This window comes from Mus caroli, chromosome 6 (genome assembly GCF_900094665.2).
Source record: "Mus caroli chromosome 6, CAROLI_EIJ_v1.1, whole genome shotgun sequence".
NCBI lineage: Eukaryota > Metazoa > Chordata > Mammalia > Rodentia > Muridae > Mus > Mus caroli.
The window spans coordinates 145,945,452-145,962,103 of record NC_034575.1 but is presented as its reverse complement, the minus strand read 5'-3'; the positions used below and the strand labels follow the sequence as shown (position 1 = coordinate 145,962,103).

Genomic DNA, 16,652 nt, shown 5'->3' with positions numbered 1-16,652 from the left:
GGCCGGATGAGGCCTGTGGCCCTACTCAGGCCTGTTTCGGTGTGCATTTTCAAATGTCTGACTTGTGATAAACTTTTAGCATACGGAAAATTGCAAAGAGCTTTGTACTGGATTGCCTTATTTTACCTGACATTAATGCAGTACTAGTTAACTATAGTTTCTGGATAGTTCTCAGAACTTTTGGTTATTTACATAATTTTAACCTATGTGTTTTCAAAAGAACAGTTAATATAATAGTTTTAGATGACTATAGGAAAAATATCTGTAAATCATTGGGTTCTGAATTAAAATTTATTAAATTGTAAATAATTAAAATATGTTAAGGTGCACAGACCAGGGGGGCAGTTTTCTAACTGGTCCTAGCTGGTTCTAAATGATCTTTTGAAGGTGTGGTGTTTGGTGTGGGGTATGCCATATGAGTTTGGAGGTATGCCTCAAGGAGACAGATAAGTGCTTTGTGGAGGCCAACTCAGAAAACATGGATTTATCTTATTTTTATAAATTACATCCTTTTAATGTTGGACATACAGTTTTAAAAATACTTTATGTGCCTAAGTGGTTTGCCTGCATTTATGTCTGTGTGAAGGTGTTGGGTCCCCTGGAACTAGATTTACAGACACTTGTGAGCTGCCATGTGGGTTCTGGCAATTGAACCAGGGTCCTCTGAAAAAGCAGCCAATGCTCTTAACCACTGAGCCATCTCTCCAGGCCCCAGAAAGCACAGATTTAATAAGGCAAGGAGCACAGAGTTCAGTGAGCTGTGGGAATACTTCAAGAAGAGAAGGGGTAAGACAGAGTCCTCCCTTCATTTAACCAGGCGTCTCTCCTCATCTTTCTTAAAACCTGTCCCCAATCCCAGCACTCATGTGGTTAAGGCAAGAGGCTTGTAGTGAGTTAAGAAACCAGCCTGGGCTATGGAATGAGGTTAGGTCAACTTGGGCTCTGTCTCACACACACACACACACACACACACACACACACACACACACACACAAGCTTACACAGAAAACTTCCCTAGCAAATCTTAGAGGGATGTAGGAAGGAAGGTGAGTGTTCTCTGTCAACCCGAGCACTCTGCCTCCAAACCCAGCAGGTGGAGAGGACCCATTTAAAAGATCATTCTCAGACCTTTTCCACACACAGGTTTGGGTCCATCCAGACACTTCATCTTAGTAGTAAGTACCAGCATGTTTGCAGTGGTAGGAACTGAGCACACCTGTGCTTGTGCACCTGTGCTTGTGCACAGTAAGTGTAGGCTTGGATTCAGGCACAGCCCATAATGTCTGTCTTAGTGCCTGGCTCAGTAAGCACTCTCTCTTTTCCCTGCTCACTCTGAATCTTCCTTGTATTGTTAATTTCATAAAACTTTGTTTTTCTTTGTTCTCTGCTAAAGGAAAGATTTAAGGAAGCTGAGGACGTTTACCAGGCTGGAATAAAGAACTGTCCGGACAGCTCAGACTTACACAACAACTATGCAGTTTTCTTAGTTGACTCTGGTGAGTGAGATGCCACTCTGCTGAGATCCCTTTTCTCTCTCACACCAGTACAGTCACCAGCTGTGCAGGTGGCCCACACTTCTGACCACCCTACACTGTGAGGGTATCATTTGTCTAAATCTCCAAGCTCAGCTCGGAATTGTGTCTATAATGAAACTTCCCTGTGCAGAAAGTGGCTTTGCCTTAAGCCTACGTATCCTGACTTTCTTACATCACACCCACAGGGCTGTACGTCACTGCTGTACTCCCTCAATGAGCACCCACCTCCAAACCTACCTTCCAACAGATGCTGGCTACTTTCTATAACTGACTTTTTTAAAAGCCTCTGGGACTTCTTCTTGATGTTCTAGCAGTTGATACATTGGGCTCCTGTGGTGGGTGGAACTGGACTCAGATTCACTTTCCTCTGTGATTCGTGCAGACCCCTGTGTTCATGTGTAATGAATCCTCAGAAGTAATGTGATGATTCTTGGCTTTGATACAAAAGTTCCATTCTGTCCTTTTGGCTCACAGACTGTTTGTTCTACAGGAGAATTCAGTTCTGGTTATTATTTTTTTTGATATTGAATTCTTGAAAGGATTTTAATTTTCTAGGATCTGTGAAGCTTTTTTGTTGAATAGAATATAAATTTACATTTGGCTCACCTAAGGAAAGCAAGCTTATTTTTGCATATAAAATTGCTGTGTGGTGCCCCCTGCTGGATCATTAGACACATGATAATACATTATTAAAGTAGGAAGACCAGAAGAACACTTGCTCACTTACCTGAACCAAAGGTTGTCGTTTCGTTTCAACTCCACAGCAGTCTCAACAGGAGCCTCTGGAGAGAACCCTGATGAATCACTGAAAACCCTATGACATGGTCCTAGAAAAGCCTGTGTTCAAAGAGCATAACTGGGAAAATTAGTGTGGAGAACAGGGATTCAATGTGTTAGTTACCCTTTGGGCCATTCTGAAATTCACTCACTTAGCTAGTTTCCTGGCCTTCTTGGATCAGGGAGACCTGAGTCTCACTCTGACTTTTGTTATCAAGTCTCTTAAGGACCTTACCTGTTAGTGTGTGTGTGTGTGTGTGTGTGTGTGTGTGTAAAGAGATCATTTTGTTTGGGTGGTTTTAAAAAATACCTCTTGAATCCCAAAAGGTATCTAAATAGGATCCTAAACTTCTGTGGAGGCCTTGTGAGCATAGAGATTTTAATATACACATTGGGCAGATGCAATTGCTACTATGTTTAAAGTCACATTAAATGCAACCATTGAGGCCAATGAGATGGACACACATGCACTCATGCACCTACGCACGCACACACGCATGCAGGCACACATGCACTCACGTACACAAATAACATTGAATAAAGTATTTTCAATGTTTCAATGAAATGTTTCAATAAAAGGTTTTTAAGACAGCATTGCCACATATCTTAAAGCAGACTTTTAGAATCTACTGAGGCCTGTGTTCTTTCTACAGTGGCCTGTTTAGTTTTGTGTACAGTGGGAAGCAATGGTGTCTTAGATAAATAACCATCACCAGTTGTGGTGGCTCATGCCTGTCATCATAGCATTTAGACTGAAACTGTGGGTTTCTATGAGTTCAAGGCCACCCTGGGCTACATAGTGATTTCCAGGCCAGCCTTAGCTAAAGGTTAAGACTCTATCTCAAACAAACAACACTGCTGACTTGTTACTAATTTCTTTGTACGTATTGGTGAATAATGAAATGGTCCAAGGTTAGGTAGAGACAAGCATAAGAGACTGATACTCAATCTGATCACAAACTGCATATCTGATAGTATGATGCTATCATGCTAGTAAGGATGGCATATCTCAAAAGGGAGACTGGTAGCCATGGCTCTCATTCCTGTGGTCTGTTCTCTTCCCATCCCACCATACTGCAGGCTTTCCCGAGAAGGCCGTGGCTCACTACCAGCAGGCCATCCAGCTCAACCCAAGCCATCATGTGGCTGTGGTGAACCTAGGCCGACTCTACAGGTCCCTGGGAGAGAACAGCAAGGCTGAAGAGTGGTACAGACGGTACAGTCCCTCCCCTCCACTTTCTCGGCCTCCTGGCACCATCAGCAGTTTCCACTGGTGTCTTAGTACCTGGAACAGGCAGGCACTCAGAACAGGAGCACATGCTGCCAACTCCGGTGACAGAACAGCATGGCAGTGTAGTTATGTGCTCACAGCACTTACCCGACTGCTGGGCCACAGTGCTCATCGTGGGGTGGGGGGTGGGGGGTGGGGGGGCGTTGGGATTTGTCTACCTTAATTAGCCCAATTATCTGGAGCTATGGATGACAACACAAAATGAAGCAGTGATTTCAATGTAGAAACAGATGTAAGGCTGCCACTTTGTCAGAATCTGAACAAGTCAATCACTGTTGCTAGTACAGACTCTTGAGATCCAGTTGCCAGCTTAGTAGGTTATAGGCATTCATTCAATCAGGGTTCAACATGACCTTGATCCAAAACAGACTAAGTTCAAGCAAGGCTCTAACTGGACAGTCCTCCTCTGCTAAGCGCAGACCTTTGGGAATGTGTCCACAGAAGGAAACATCTGTCTGCCCTTCTCTCTGTAGTGCCCTGAAGGTGGCCCGCACGGCTGAGGTACTGTCACCTCTGGGAGCGCTCTATTACAATACTGGCCGACACAAGGAGGCACTGGAGGTGTACAGGGAAGCTGTCTCACTCCAACCTTCCCAGAGGGATCTCCGCCTGGCTCTGGTAAGTAGAGAAGAGAGGAAGTGATACTAGGTATAAGTGCAGCTTGCAAGCAGAGATGAGACTGCTGAGCCTCTGAGCTGGAAGGGAAACAATGTGCTAGGGTAGCTGTGTGATGCTCATATTGTTGAGAAGCCTTGTTTCCAAACTGACCAAAGGAAGTTTCAAGAGAGCTTTGGGTACTGACAGAGTACTTGCCTAGTATACACAGAGCCTGGGTTCTAGTCACCAGCACCACACTAAACCAAACCAATCAAAAATAAAATTGTCTGGAATACCTGACCCAGGTCCACTAGTTCTGGTCCCTTTGATGCATCTGTTTGTGACTTCCACTGATGTGTGAGTGTGAGCAGACAGGTGTGTTTATGCAGATGTGTAGATGTATCTCCACGCTCATTAGTTCATGGCATGTCTTTGCTGGCACTACAGTTTGTTGTAGATGCCTCTCCCTTTCTCTCTAACATACTTGATTCCTGTGTGGATATTCTCTCATGTAACTGCAGTGTGGTATCAAACTCAGGGCATTTAATACCACCAATATTTTAATTTTAGTATTTTGAATTCCATGCTTCCTTCTTTCTCCATCAGCCTTGCCATCTTGCAAGCATCCTGTTCTGTCAGGATGGTAGGGAACTACTTCCTGGTGTGTACTGACATCTTTTTTTAAGACTCTAGACCGTTTGCTGGGTCCCCGTGGCACTCCCACCAGTGGGATACATGCATGTATCAGCAGCCAAATGCTGAACCTCTGCTGTGGGCATTCAGCTCTCTCTAACATGCTTTATGCTGGGATGTGTTGTGGATACCTCTCTGCAGAGGGTGCTCCATCTGCTGTGGCATGACCAGGTGTCTTCTAAGCTCAGTGCCCTCTTGTTTTGCAGGCACAGGTTTTAGCAGTGATGGGTCAGACCAAAGAAGCTGAAAAGATAACCAGCCACATAGTCTCTGAGGAGCCCAGGTGCCTGGAGTGCTACCGCCTCCTGTCAGCAATCCACAGCAAGCAGGAGCACCATGGGAAGGTAACCAAGCACTCAGCCACCCAAAGCAAGCAGGGATGCCAGGACAAAGGGGCCCTCAGAGCCATGTGGGGTCTGACATAGAAAACAGTGTGTGCCACGTGCTCCTCCAGCACCAAGTTCACAAGGCCATGAGGTCTTGAGAACATTTCTCTCCACATCCTACCCCCTCTGTCTCCACATCCTACACCCCCCCCCCGTCTCCACATCCTACCCCCCAGGAGCCCAGGAGCCCGGGAGCTGTTCTCAGGCACCCTCTTACCTCACAACACGTCTTGAAACAGCACGTTCTTGGCTCCTCTTTGGTTGCAGATACTTTATCTCATAGTTACAGTTTGTGTCCAGCTGCCCAGCCCCTGTATGCCCGCTGGCTCTCCAAGTTCTAATGTTTGATGCAGTCCTCATATCAGCCTTGGAAGGCAGAACTGTCACAACTGTGACTCTTTATCTACCTATTAAAGAAAAAAAAATCACACAATTATAAAGTTCATGAACCTACTCAAGAAAATGCTTGTTAAATGTCTGCAAAGTGTGGTAGACACTGTAATAGATTCCAGGTATAAGATAGGAAGGAAAAAATGCAGCCCTGGTCCTTGGGGAGATTATTTAGAGAGACCTGGGGAAGGTTATGATCCTAGGATAAACTTTGAAGCCTTAACAGAAAGGCAGAACTGTGCTTCTAAGTAATGTTTGTGTGCAAAGGCGGGGCAGGCACAGCAGCCAGGAGCTCCAGGACATGTGGTCAGGGCAAACGGTGGCCAGGAGATCCAGGACATGTGATCAGGGCAAATGCCACTACAGCAGTGCAGCCGATCAGTGTTTGCTCTTGGTCATCTGTGAATGGAGAACCTGAAGTATAAGAAAATGATTTTCTGGAGCTTTTAATTGGTTTTGTTTGTCAAGTGTCACACTGGCTGAGAGACATGAACCAAGGTGTAGATGCCACTCCTTAAGTTTGGGTTCCTTCACCTGGCCCTCTCCATCCCTTCCTTTCCTACTGCTGCAGGCGCTCGAGGCCATAGAGAAGGCTCTTCAACTGAAGCCCAAGGACCCAAAAGTCATATCTGAACTTTTCTTTACAAAAGGAAATCAGCTAAGAGAACAGAACCTTCTGGACAAAGCTTTTGAGGTAAAACACACAAAACTGTCATTCAGTTTACAGGTTTAAGTGGATACTGCAGTCAATAAGGAAGCTCACCCAGCCTCAGTCCCTGATGGTCACAGAAGGAGCTTCTGATGAGTCATCACTCTTGCATCTCATTTAAGCCCCTGATGTTTGGTGACTCTTTTACACAGTACCTTTGCATTTTCTTTTGAGTTGTCCTGGATAGAAAGCATTCAAAGCATTCCATATTCTAGGATTTTAAAGAGCCAGTCTTCTCTGTTTTCTCTGGAAGAACCTATGATCACAGCTAGACTGGAGCCCAAGTAGCTTTTTATGTGTATGTGACACACCCCAGCACCTCTGGATTTCCTCTTCTACCTCAAGAAGCCCCTTCAGACCATCCATTCTTGCAGTGACTTTTCTTCTGAAGCTTAATAAATACCACATCAGGTACTTATCAGGGATGGCAAGATGGTTCAGTGGGTAAAGGCACTTGCCTCCAAGCCTGACCACCTGGGAACCACAATGGTGGAAGAAGAGTATTGACTCCTCAAGGTGGCCTCCTTTCCACATACTTAGAGTGGCATGCATGTACCTCCCACGCGCGCGCACACACACACACACAGAAAGAGGCAGGGGCTGTTGTTTAAAAACATTACTATGTCTGCAGGATGTAGTGATATATCTGGAGGCAGAGGCAATAGGGTCACAAGTTCAAGGCTAATCAAAAAACAAACAAACAAACAAAAACAAAACAAATTTAAACACTTCAGCATTAAGGTGCAGATTTGCCCCAGAGCAGAAAATTATAACAGTGTGCCCCCACATTTCAGCTCTGAACAGCTTTGAAAAGACAGAGGAAAAAGACAGGTATCCGCATTCCCACTAAGTAGTGTGAGCATGCTGCCTTAGCAGCCTAGCAGCAAGCAGGAGGCTGCAGGGGGCTGGGCTGCCCCATCGTGGAGCCGCTCAGGAGAACACCTCAGGGTCTTTGATTTTTGAGTGCTGGGGATCAGGCCTGGGGCATCTGCTCTGTACTGAACTACACTCCTTGGATTCTGTAATCCCATCAGAAATGTTCCTCATCAGCTCATTTATGGTGAAGAAGGCCACACACACAGTTTTTCTGGAGAACCAGAGAAACAAGCTATTTCAGAAATCCCAAGTCCACCAAGGGCAGGCCAGACATATGTGTGTTGTCACAGTAGTCCCTGGGTCCCCTCGTGCAGGAACCCCACTTCAAAACCATGAGCTCTGAAAAAATAACAGACTGGGTTTGCCATCTGCCAGTGGCTGTCACCTCTCAGACTCTCCATGCGCCCAGGGGGTCTGCACAGTTCTGCAGCACTGCGGGCCCTTCTCAAGCCCTAACGTGAAGCTTTCCTTCCTTGCTCAGAGCTATGAAGCTGCCGTGACCCTGGATCCTGACCAGGCACAGGCATGGATGAACATGGGTGGCATCCGGCACATCCAGGTAGGTGTGGCACTCACTGTTCTCATCCACCCTGGTACATTTTCTCTTTGAAAGGATTAGAATACTTCAAACAGGCATTTTTGAAAGTAAAATTCACAAGAGCTGTATTAAACAGTGGACATCATGGACCCCTTCTTAATGTTTCTAAATAAAACTCCATGCACTGCTGCTCATGAGGAGAATCACATGTGCTGGGAAAAAGAGCCATCAGACAGTGGTTGAAGTCTGTGTGTACTGACCCTATGAAGCCTGCTGACTCGACTCCCCAGCAATACCAGACTGTTAGTTTAAACACTGCTCTACTATCTCCTGTTTTTATTTTCATTTTTATTTTTATTATGTGTATGTGAATATGGGTTTGTATATTTGAGTGCAATGCCATCAGAGGCCAGAAGAGGGCGTTCATGGGTCCCCTAGAGCTGCAATTACAGGCACTTGTGAGATGCCCAACAGGGGTGCTAAGAGCTGAATGTGGGTCTTCTGTAAGAGCAGTATGCACTCTTCACTACCAAGCCAGTTCTACTGCCCCTTTATTTTGTGTGTGAAAACGTTTTTTATTCCCTAACCTTTAAGTAGAAAGCACATTTGTCTGCTATGGTCCACACTCCCTGAAGCTAACTTTGGGTGAGTCTTTCTGCCAAGAATGATTGAAAGTGACCCTGAGTGGGATTGTTGTTTATAGCCAATAAAGTCAAAGATGTGTCATGATTCATTCATGTCTGTACTCACTCATCCTACCGGCATCTCCACCGAGCATCCATCCTGCGTTCCAGGTGTACATCGAGACACTGGGCATGTAACAGTGATCAGACAAGCCAGAAATTGCTGTCCACTGGAGTTTGTGTTCTAGTTTGGGGTGACAGGCAATAAATACACGCATGCATATATATATATGTGTGTGTGTGTGTGTGTGTGTGTGTGTGTGTGTGTGCGCCTAGAATATATCAGATGGTAAGAAGCATCTGACACAAATAGGATGAGAAGAGAGGATGTTGGCAGGGCTCTCAGAAGAAGGCTCCTGTAGACTGCAGAGAGCGGAAGGGATTGAGTCATGTGGACAGATAAAGAGCACACGCAAAGGCCTGAGGCTGAGGTGCTTGGTGTGCTTGGGAAATAGTAAGCAGGAGCATGGCTGGTCAGAGAAGAGAAGGTAGACGTGGAGGCCCAAAAGAGTGAGGCCTACCAGAGCTTCCCAGGAACTTGGGCTTCATGCCAGGTAAGCTGGGTCTCTTTGCACAGAGATGCCAAGGTCTGACTTGTTGAACTAACTTCTCCGCAGGCTTCTCTCAGACTCTGCAGGGGTGCAGACAGCGTGGTGATGCCCCTTTGTTCCTCCTCTCTCCCCATTCCCTTCCCCACTCTCTCCACATGGTCATGGCTAGCTTCTACTTCTCTCTGCCTTTCTCTGCCTCCACTACTTTCTTAACTACCCTTCCCATGCCCTGAATAGACTTTATTCTATACTATACTGTCGTGTGGCTGGTCCCTGAGGGGGAAGGGATGCCTTGACATGACTGAGGCACCCCCTTCCCCATACCTCACCACACCCCTATAGAACATACTCTTATACTTCTTTATCCTTTTATGAACACATCATTTGATGCTGTGGAGAATTTTCAGGAGGCCTGCCAGTGTTTTCCTTCCATAGGCACTGAGCACTCTAAGGCAGCAAAGGGACAGGGACTCCTGGCTGTGTGGATAAGACAACAGACCTCAGTGTGGGGATCGATCGTAAGCACACTGCTGCTCAGTCACAGACCTATGCTCTGCTCTGCAGTACTGTGAGATGTTCAGCAACACCCAGCTGTGAAGCTTTCTTTAGAATAGTGCAATTGTTTAAATATGTAAGTTATACATTTAGTAGTTGTTTTTAAAGAGGATGTACACTTTTCTCCGATGGAATATACCAAAGATCAAAGTTCTGTGGTTAATTTATCTATTGAGTGTGTTATTTTCTAGTGTAATTGGCCTCTATTTAAACTAATCAGCCTTTGTCACTGCAGACGTCATAGATTAACCTGGGCAATAGGAAACTCCCACACTCATAGCTTAACAATTCTGTGGGTGAATTTGAACGATACGTAGTGGGCACATAGCTTGGCAGTGTCACTCTGAGGCCACCATAGTCCAGGATATTAGCACTAGGCATGCAAGGACAAGCCTGGTCTTGCTGTGTCTTTTCCAAGGAGTGTTCATCAGTGCTGCTCACCTTGGCCCTGGCCTCTGCCCTGTGACTGGAGAGAGTGAACCTCTAGGAGTTATGGAGGTGAAGAAATAAGGCCTTACATGGAGGTGGTACAGATGGGGGGAAGACCATGAGAGTTGCAACTGCCCTAGGAAGGAAGGACACTCATCAGTCTAAGTCAGTGCTTGTGACCTGAAGTGCCTCAGATGTGGACAGTCAAGGCTAAATGGAACATTCTCTCCAGCTTTCATGCTGATGATGCTGGTAATTGTATAGCGTATTTTTAGTGTGTCTGTAATTTGACAGGTAGGCCACTCCATGAGGTCAGTTACAGAATCTTCCATTTATGGTATTTTGTCTGCTCAGAAAGTGCCAGACTTTGAACATTTTGTACTTTTTGGGTTAGGGATATTTGCTCTCTAGTATATTCCATGAACTTTTACATAAAATGAAGTAGATGGGCTCAAACTACAACCTCTAAGAGGATTCCATCATACAAGCCATATTTCAAAATACTGTTTCAACATGGCCTCGTGATGACCATCTGTGCTTTGTAGAATGTTACTGTACACTAGAAGACTCTGTGACACTGAGCTTGCTCTGTGTCTCATTGTCTAAGGGGCAGCAGCTGACAACAGCAATTGGGCCCAGGAAATGTGTCTAATATGCTTGATGGGTCTTAGTCTTGGTTAATTAAAAGTCAGTTCTAGAAATCAAATCATTCCAATTCCTACACACCATAGAATTGGAGTCATTGGCTTAAGGGATATAATTGAAAAAAGTAAACAAACAGGGTTTACAGTTTAATCAAGAAAAGAACAATTTGAGGGAGAGAAGGCGAACTAGATTTTGTCCGAAAGGGCAAAGAAACCCAGCAATCTGAGACAATACCAAGGTTAAGGGTGAGACCCAAATTCAGGGTAGGTTCCAAGAACTTTGTGGCCCACTACATGGGGTATTTTGAGAGCTCTTGGATTCAAAAGCATTCAAGGTGCCCACATACACACTAAGCTTAACAGAAATAAAAATTTCAGAAGGATGCTAGAGTTAGCGAACCAACAGTGCTGCAGAACTGGGCTCCTGTTCCAAGGCAGTTTGGCCTTTCATCATCAATTGTCAGATGTGTCTGTCTGCACAAGCCATCGCTGGTACTCAGGGTACAAAGTTTTCCTCGTCATTTCCACTTTTCACTTTTAGCAGCTGCACACATAGACACCATGACAACTAGAAAGTGAGTCACAGAAACTGAACAGTCTACCCAATGATGGGATGACTACAGCATCCTGTGGGCATCTCACTGTGGTATCGGGCAGCACCTAAGCTCTTTCCACATTATCACATGTGGGAAGATACAGCTTGGTAAACATTAGCTGCTAGCTTAGAGAGATGTTGTTTTATATTGTGATGGAAATTTAGAACATCTCTAGTGTCTAACCACATCATAACCACAGCTAAGGATGATATAAAATCAATTCATAGTTCTAGAATGGGAAGAAATTGGGCAGCTTCCTAGGGAAGGTGTAAACATATATGCTCCGGATAGAGCAAACCACAGAAAGGGTCCTATCTAAGATGAAGCAATGAATTTCTAGTGGCGTTTCTTACAGGACTGTGGGTGACTCAAGAGCACCTGCATCTCTGAAAGCCTCTCTCAGTTGTGTCTCTAGAGCCTCCTACCTGACTTTCAGGAATCCCCTTCCACAATTTTCTGCAACTGTCTGCTGCTTATTTAACCTCAGAAAGGGGCTTCATGAGTCTTACAAGTCTCATGAGCTTCCTGAGCCTGTAAGCAGAGGAAATGGATAACAGAAGCTGTAGTCTTAGACTCTACAGGATACAGATCTGCAAGGCTGCACCAGATAAGGAAGATGATACAGTAGGCAGTAAAAGGGGGAATAGGAAAAAGCTACTAGATCTGCCCAATTGTCAGTGGCCATTTAGACCCAGGCACACTGGTCTTCATAGTATTAAACAGGTGAGTGTTGACAGAGTGTGTTCAGCAGGTCAGAGGTCACGTTCTTTCTGCCCTTTTGCAGTGGCTGGCTGGTGCTTTTCACCAGTACTATATGACTTAGGAGATAAACCTAAGGCAATCTTTAATTTTTTTTAAAGATGTATTTATTTTGTGTGTATGAGTGTGTTGCCTGCATGTATGTGCACAAAGGTCAGAAGAGAGTGTTGGATCCCTTGAACTGGAGTCACAGGTAGTTGTGAGCCATCATGTAGGTGATGTGGGTGGCACCATCCCCCAGGGTTCTCTACAAAAACAAGTGTTCCTAACTACCGAGCCATCTGTCCAGCTCCAAGTCCATCTCTTTAATCGAGTCTTTTCTTTGTGTAAAGCTTTCATTAAGGCAAAGACTGCTTTTGTGTTTCAAGGTGAAGGTTAGAACAAACTAAAAAGATAAAATAGGATATCTGTTTGATTATTGTTCTCCCTTCCTCCCCATGCCCTACTCCAAGCCTCTTTGCTTAGAGAGAATAGCAGATCAGTGCTAATCTGCTGAGAACACTATAAAATGACAGTCTCCTTCTCCATACTGAGAAAGCTGAAATCTGTGTTTCTGCCATTGAACCTTATGCTGTAACTATCAGCCTCCACATTCCCCAGCTGGCTGGTTCTTAAAACAAATGGATTTCCCCAAAGCACCAAGAGATAGGATGAAAATATCCATGGATAAGGATTCCTTAGCGGAGCCTTGATTACTGGCAGTCAGAGGAAAGGGAGGTCCCTTCTCCATCTTCAGAGGATTGTGCTGAGCAGAGTCTTGCTCCCTTTCTTTCTCTGCAGGGAAGCTATGTGTCTGCAAGGGCCTATTATGAGAGAGCCCTGAAGCTGGTTCCAGACAGCAAGCTGCTGAAGGAAAATCTGGCCAAGCTGGATCGCCTGGAGAGGAGGTTACAAGAAGTCAGAGAACGGGATCAAACATAGATCAAAAAAGGACACTTTCACGTGGGACTCACCGGCCTGAAGAGGACAGAGTTGGGGAGGCCTTGCTTATACACAGCAGGCTCTGCCAGCCAGGCAGTCCTCTCCTGGTGGCACAGTGGGAGTCAGTCACTGATGACTGTGCTGAAAGAGTTGTTTCCATGAAGAGACAAACAGCAGAGGATAGCACACTGTCTACAGGGAAGGGAGATAGCAAGTGCACGCTTTGCCGGCTCCTGTGTGACCCCCAGTCCCAGGATATTAAGCAGTGCTTTGGCAGCAGATAGTGACCTCCATTATTACTATAGCCCAGAAATACAGAAACTCAAAGTCCTGTAAACACAGCAGCTGTTCCTAAGAAAAGATGTGTTCTCTGAAGTCAGCCCTTGAAAATCCGCTTGTGAAGTTCAGTTAATTCTCAAGAATCTAGAGTCGGTGGTGAAGAGCATTGGTAGAGCCCTGTGGAGGCAGGGGAGCAGAGCACTTGATAGCTGGGCTTGGGCTAGCATCGCCCAGAGTATCACCAAGCACCTTTGGAGAAGTACATTAAATGCTACTCTGGTATATGTTTTTTTCTAGTGCCTAAAACACCAAGATGGAATCTTCTAGAATTGTATGTGGCTATGTTTATCTCTATAGGAAAGTCGAAGCTCAGCACCCTTGATTCTTTATGGAAGTGTTTTAAATGTTTGAACTGTATTCCAGGTTTCACTAGTGTTGTGTCTCCACTCTGAGCCTTCTGAGTGCATTAACACTGAGGTTGGGACCCTGAAATGTATTGCTCAGGTGTGGAGCTGTGGGCTGCACTCTTCACAGAAGTGTTAAAGGGTCTGTCCAGAGAAGGGCTCTACTTTATTCTCTTAAGATTAAGACTTGCGAGATTTATTGTTTTTGAAAGATATATTTGAGCACTAAAGAATCTTTACATTGTGTTACAGAATTTCTCATAGACTCTTTTAAGTTGAGAGAAAAGAGCTCTGTCATTGACTTTTGAGATTTACTGAGGATTCTGTATTTAAAACACAAGTGAGTTTGGAGACTTCATAGAGAATACTTTAAAACTCTAGGATAAAGTCAAAATTCATAATTTTTTAAAAATATATTTATATTTAAAAATAAGGAAGACAAAGTTGAAATCATAATTTGACATTATTTTTAGTGTTATTTATTGTATAACTTATAAAATATTTAATATATATCCATAATTCTTGGTTTTTTTCCTCTGTACATAGTCATTTTGATAGCAGCTCTCAAAACCAAGCATATGAAAATTGCAAGATAGGAAAGCTTTCACAGTCTCCCTAAATCATATTAGTTATTTGCCAATAAGACTAATGGAGTTAGGGTCAGCTCGGTGTTTGGGGAGGGAAGGATTTGGAAGGGCTCATCACTAAAAACAAAACACCACAGGCCATGCAGGTCCTGATGCTGAGCCAGCCATCACACAGACATGACAGGTGGAAAGCAAAATCATCTCACCAGTGCAGCCAGGCCCGAGGGAAAACCCTTTGCTGCTTACAGCCCAGCATCAGAATGCAGTGCCTCTGTGTGCTGTTTCTGAAGCAGATAAGCTGAAGTAAATGGCTGGAAATGCATTTGGAAAGGCATGGTGAGGGAGTTGATCCAACACACACCTGCTTTTTGGGGGCACTTTTTGTCACCTAGTTTCTGTCAACATTACCTAAATTATCATAAATTGATCTAAAATCTTATTTTTTCCATCTAAGATATAAATCTTTACTCCCAAGGTCAAAAAGTGTACTATAGTGTTTATTATAAAATAATTCCTAGCCCCTAAGTTGGATGGCAGGGATCCTTGGTAAAAGTCACCTCTTAGTTATAATAGTATTTAACAAAATGGATGCATTAAAAGGTAATGGAATAGATTGAACTACAACATTTGACAGGACTTTGCCTTACAGAAAGCACTTCAGAAGGTCTCAGTATACACTTGCTAGAATAATTAAAAAGGCAACTACAACATAAACCTTTCAGAGGAGAAAAAGCCACATGACATCTAGGAGACTGCTGTATCTGGGCCTCTCTTCTTTCTCATTTGTCCCCCCACTTTGACATCTCCTGAAGCAGTAAAAATAAGCACTGCTTACAAAGAAAAGCAAAATCAGCTTGCTTTGTTGGCCTTGATATTTTGGATCCTTTATTGAAATGAGCCAGTGAGATAGTTTCCATGGTTGAAATGTTTCCTGTGAGATGATCAGTTGCAAACTGTTTGAGTGTATTTTGTTGAGTGTATTTTGTAACATGGTATTTGGTCCTTGTGACGTAGAGTCATCTTTATTACAGTAGAAACCGAGCCTGGTGTCTCATGAAAATGCATCTGCTTTGCCATCAGCAAGCTTGTGCCCCATGGTGACTGAAGAGCTGTTCTGACGCCTGGGGGCAGAGCTGGCTTTGTCCTAGCAGGGTCTCATCATGGGTACTGAGACTCAGACCCAGGACCTTGTGCACACCAGGAAACACTCCCTCTGAGCTCTGTCCACAGCTAAATTTATTCTTCATGTTTTTTGTTTGTTTGTGTCCAGCCCTGTGTCTCAGAATTCTGAACTATGCCTTAGGTAGGAAGGAGACAAAGAACAAGTCAGGACTTACTTTACCTGTTCTGAACCCCAGCATAGCATTCCTGAAGTTCTTCCTTCCTTACACAGAGCCCTTAACACACATCCTTGTAGCCCCTCCCACCACCACCACCATTCCTTTTCAGGCCTGACCTTCATCGTACCTAGACCCAGCCAATGTCATGAAATCCACACATGTGGCAGTCCATTTGAGTGCCCATTGACCTAGAAGTTATAGGAATGGCTTGGGGGTTATTTGGTTAGGATTTTTCAAAATGATTCAAGTGATATAATGCCATTTATAAAACCTGATTTGGTGGTGGAACACAGGTGAATAGACCAAAAATATGGAGACCATGGGGAATAGTGCTCTTTGAGGCCTGGGGGCCCTTGTTTGTTTGTGTGGTTCTGGGGTTGGAACTTCATGTATGCCAGGGGAGCCTTCTATCACTGGCTACCAGTGACATCTCAGCCCTGGAGTTGTTTCTTTTGAAGTTTTGTCTACATTAGTATGCAGGTTCTCTTTTGAAGTCTACAGCAGAATTTCACAGGCTTTTTGCAGCTTTCAGCCAAGACTAAATACAAATTCTAAACCACACTGTGGAAGCCAACCTGAGGTGACTAAACTGAGGGAGAAAAGAAAATAAATGTCCCATTTCTTGTGACTGTTAGCAGACAGTTTATATCCTGCTTTCAGAGCAGCATGGGTTGGGAGGGAGGTCCTCCCTCCAGCACACAGTCTCCCAGCACTGGCTACCTTGAGAGAACTAGGACCCTTCCTCTGGTGCTAGCAAAGTCCTGCAGGGCTGAGCACTTTAACTAAGGAGGATTGTGACTTTTACCAAGGGGATGTCATTAAAATGACAATTCTATTTCTAGATTAGACTAAAGTAAGCCAAAGAATTCTAAAGAAAGAGTCATTGCCCTATGGGTTGGTTAACGGCCATTACTCCTAGACAGACTGGGAGGTGGATGAGTGGGGTGGCTTTATGCTTGTGGCCACTGGACTATAATTTGCCCTTCTATTTAGAAAATGCTTGGGTGTCAGATGGAGAGGCACCACCTTGCTATGTGCATGTACCAGGCAAGGTACCAAAGATAACAAATGAAAAACAAAACCATGATTTCTTTGGGCTCTTAGAAGGTGTC

General features: G+C 44.5%; 1 protein-coding gene across 5 annotated transcripts in view; it reads left to right on the top strand.

The window, feature by feature from the left end:
• The window catches only part of Tmtc1 (transmembrane O-mannosyltransferase targeting cadherins 1), a 319,404-nt gene extending 305,279 nt beyond the window's left edge, over window positions 1–14,125 (top strand). For all 5 annotated transcript variants that reach the window (XM_029478419.1, XM_029478417.1, XM_029478418.1 and 2 more), the window contains 7 exons: window positions 1,394–1,496; window positions 3,393–3,528; window positions 4,077–4,221; window positions 5,100–5,237; window positions 6,241–6,363; window positions 7,736–7,813; window positions 12,790–14,125. In XM_029478419.1, coding sequence (XP_029334279.1) covers window positions 1,394–1,496; window positions 3,393–3,528; window positions 4,077–4,221; window positions 5,100–5,237; window positions 6,241–6,363; window positions 7,736–7,813; window positions 12,790–12,930 — 864 coding nt within the window. In that variant the 3' untranslated portion in view covers window positions 12,931–14,125. The remainder of the gene's footprint in view (window positions 1–1,393; window positions 1,497–3,392; window positions 3,529–4,076; window positions 4,222–5,099; window positions 5,238–6,240; window positions 6,364–7,735; window positions 7,814–12,789) is intronic.
• The last annotated feature ends 2,527 nt before the right edge of the window (window positions 14,126–16,652 follow it).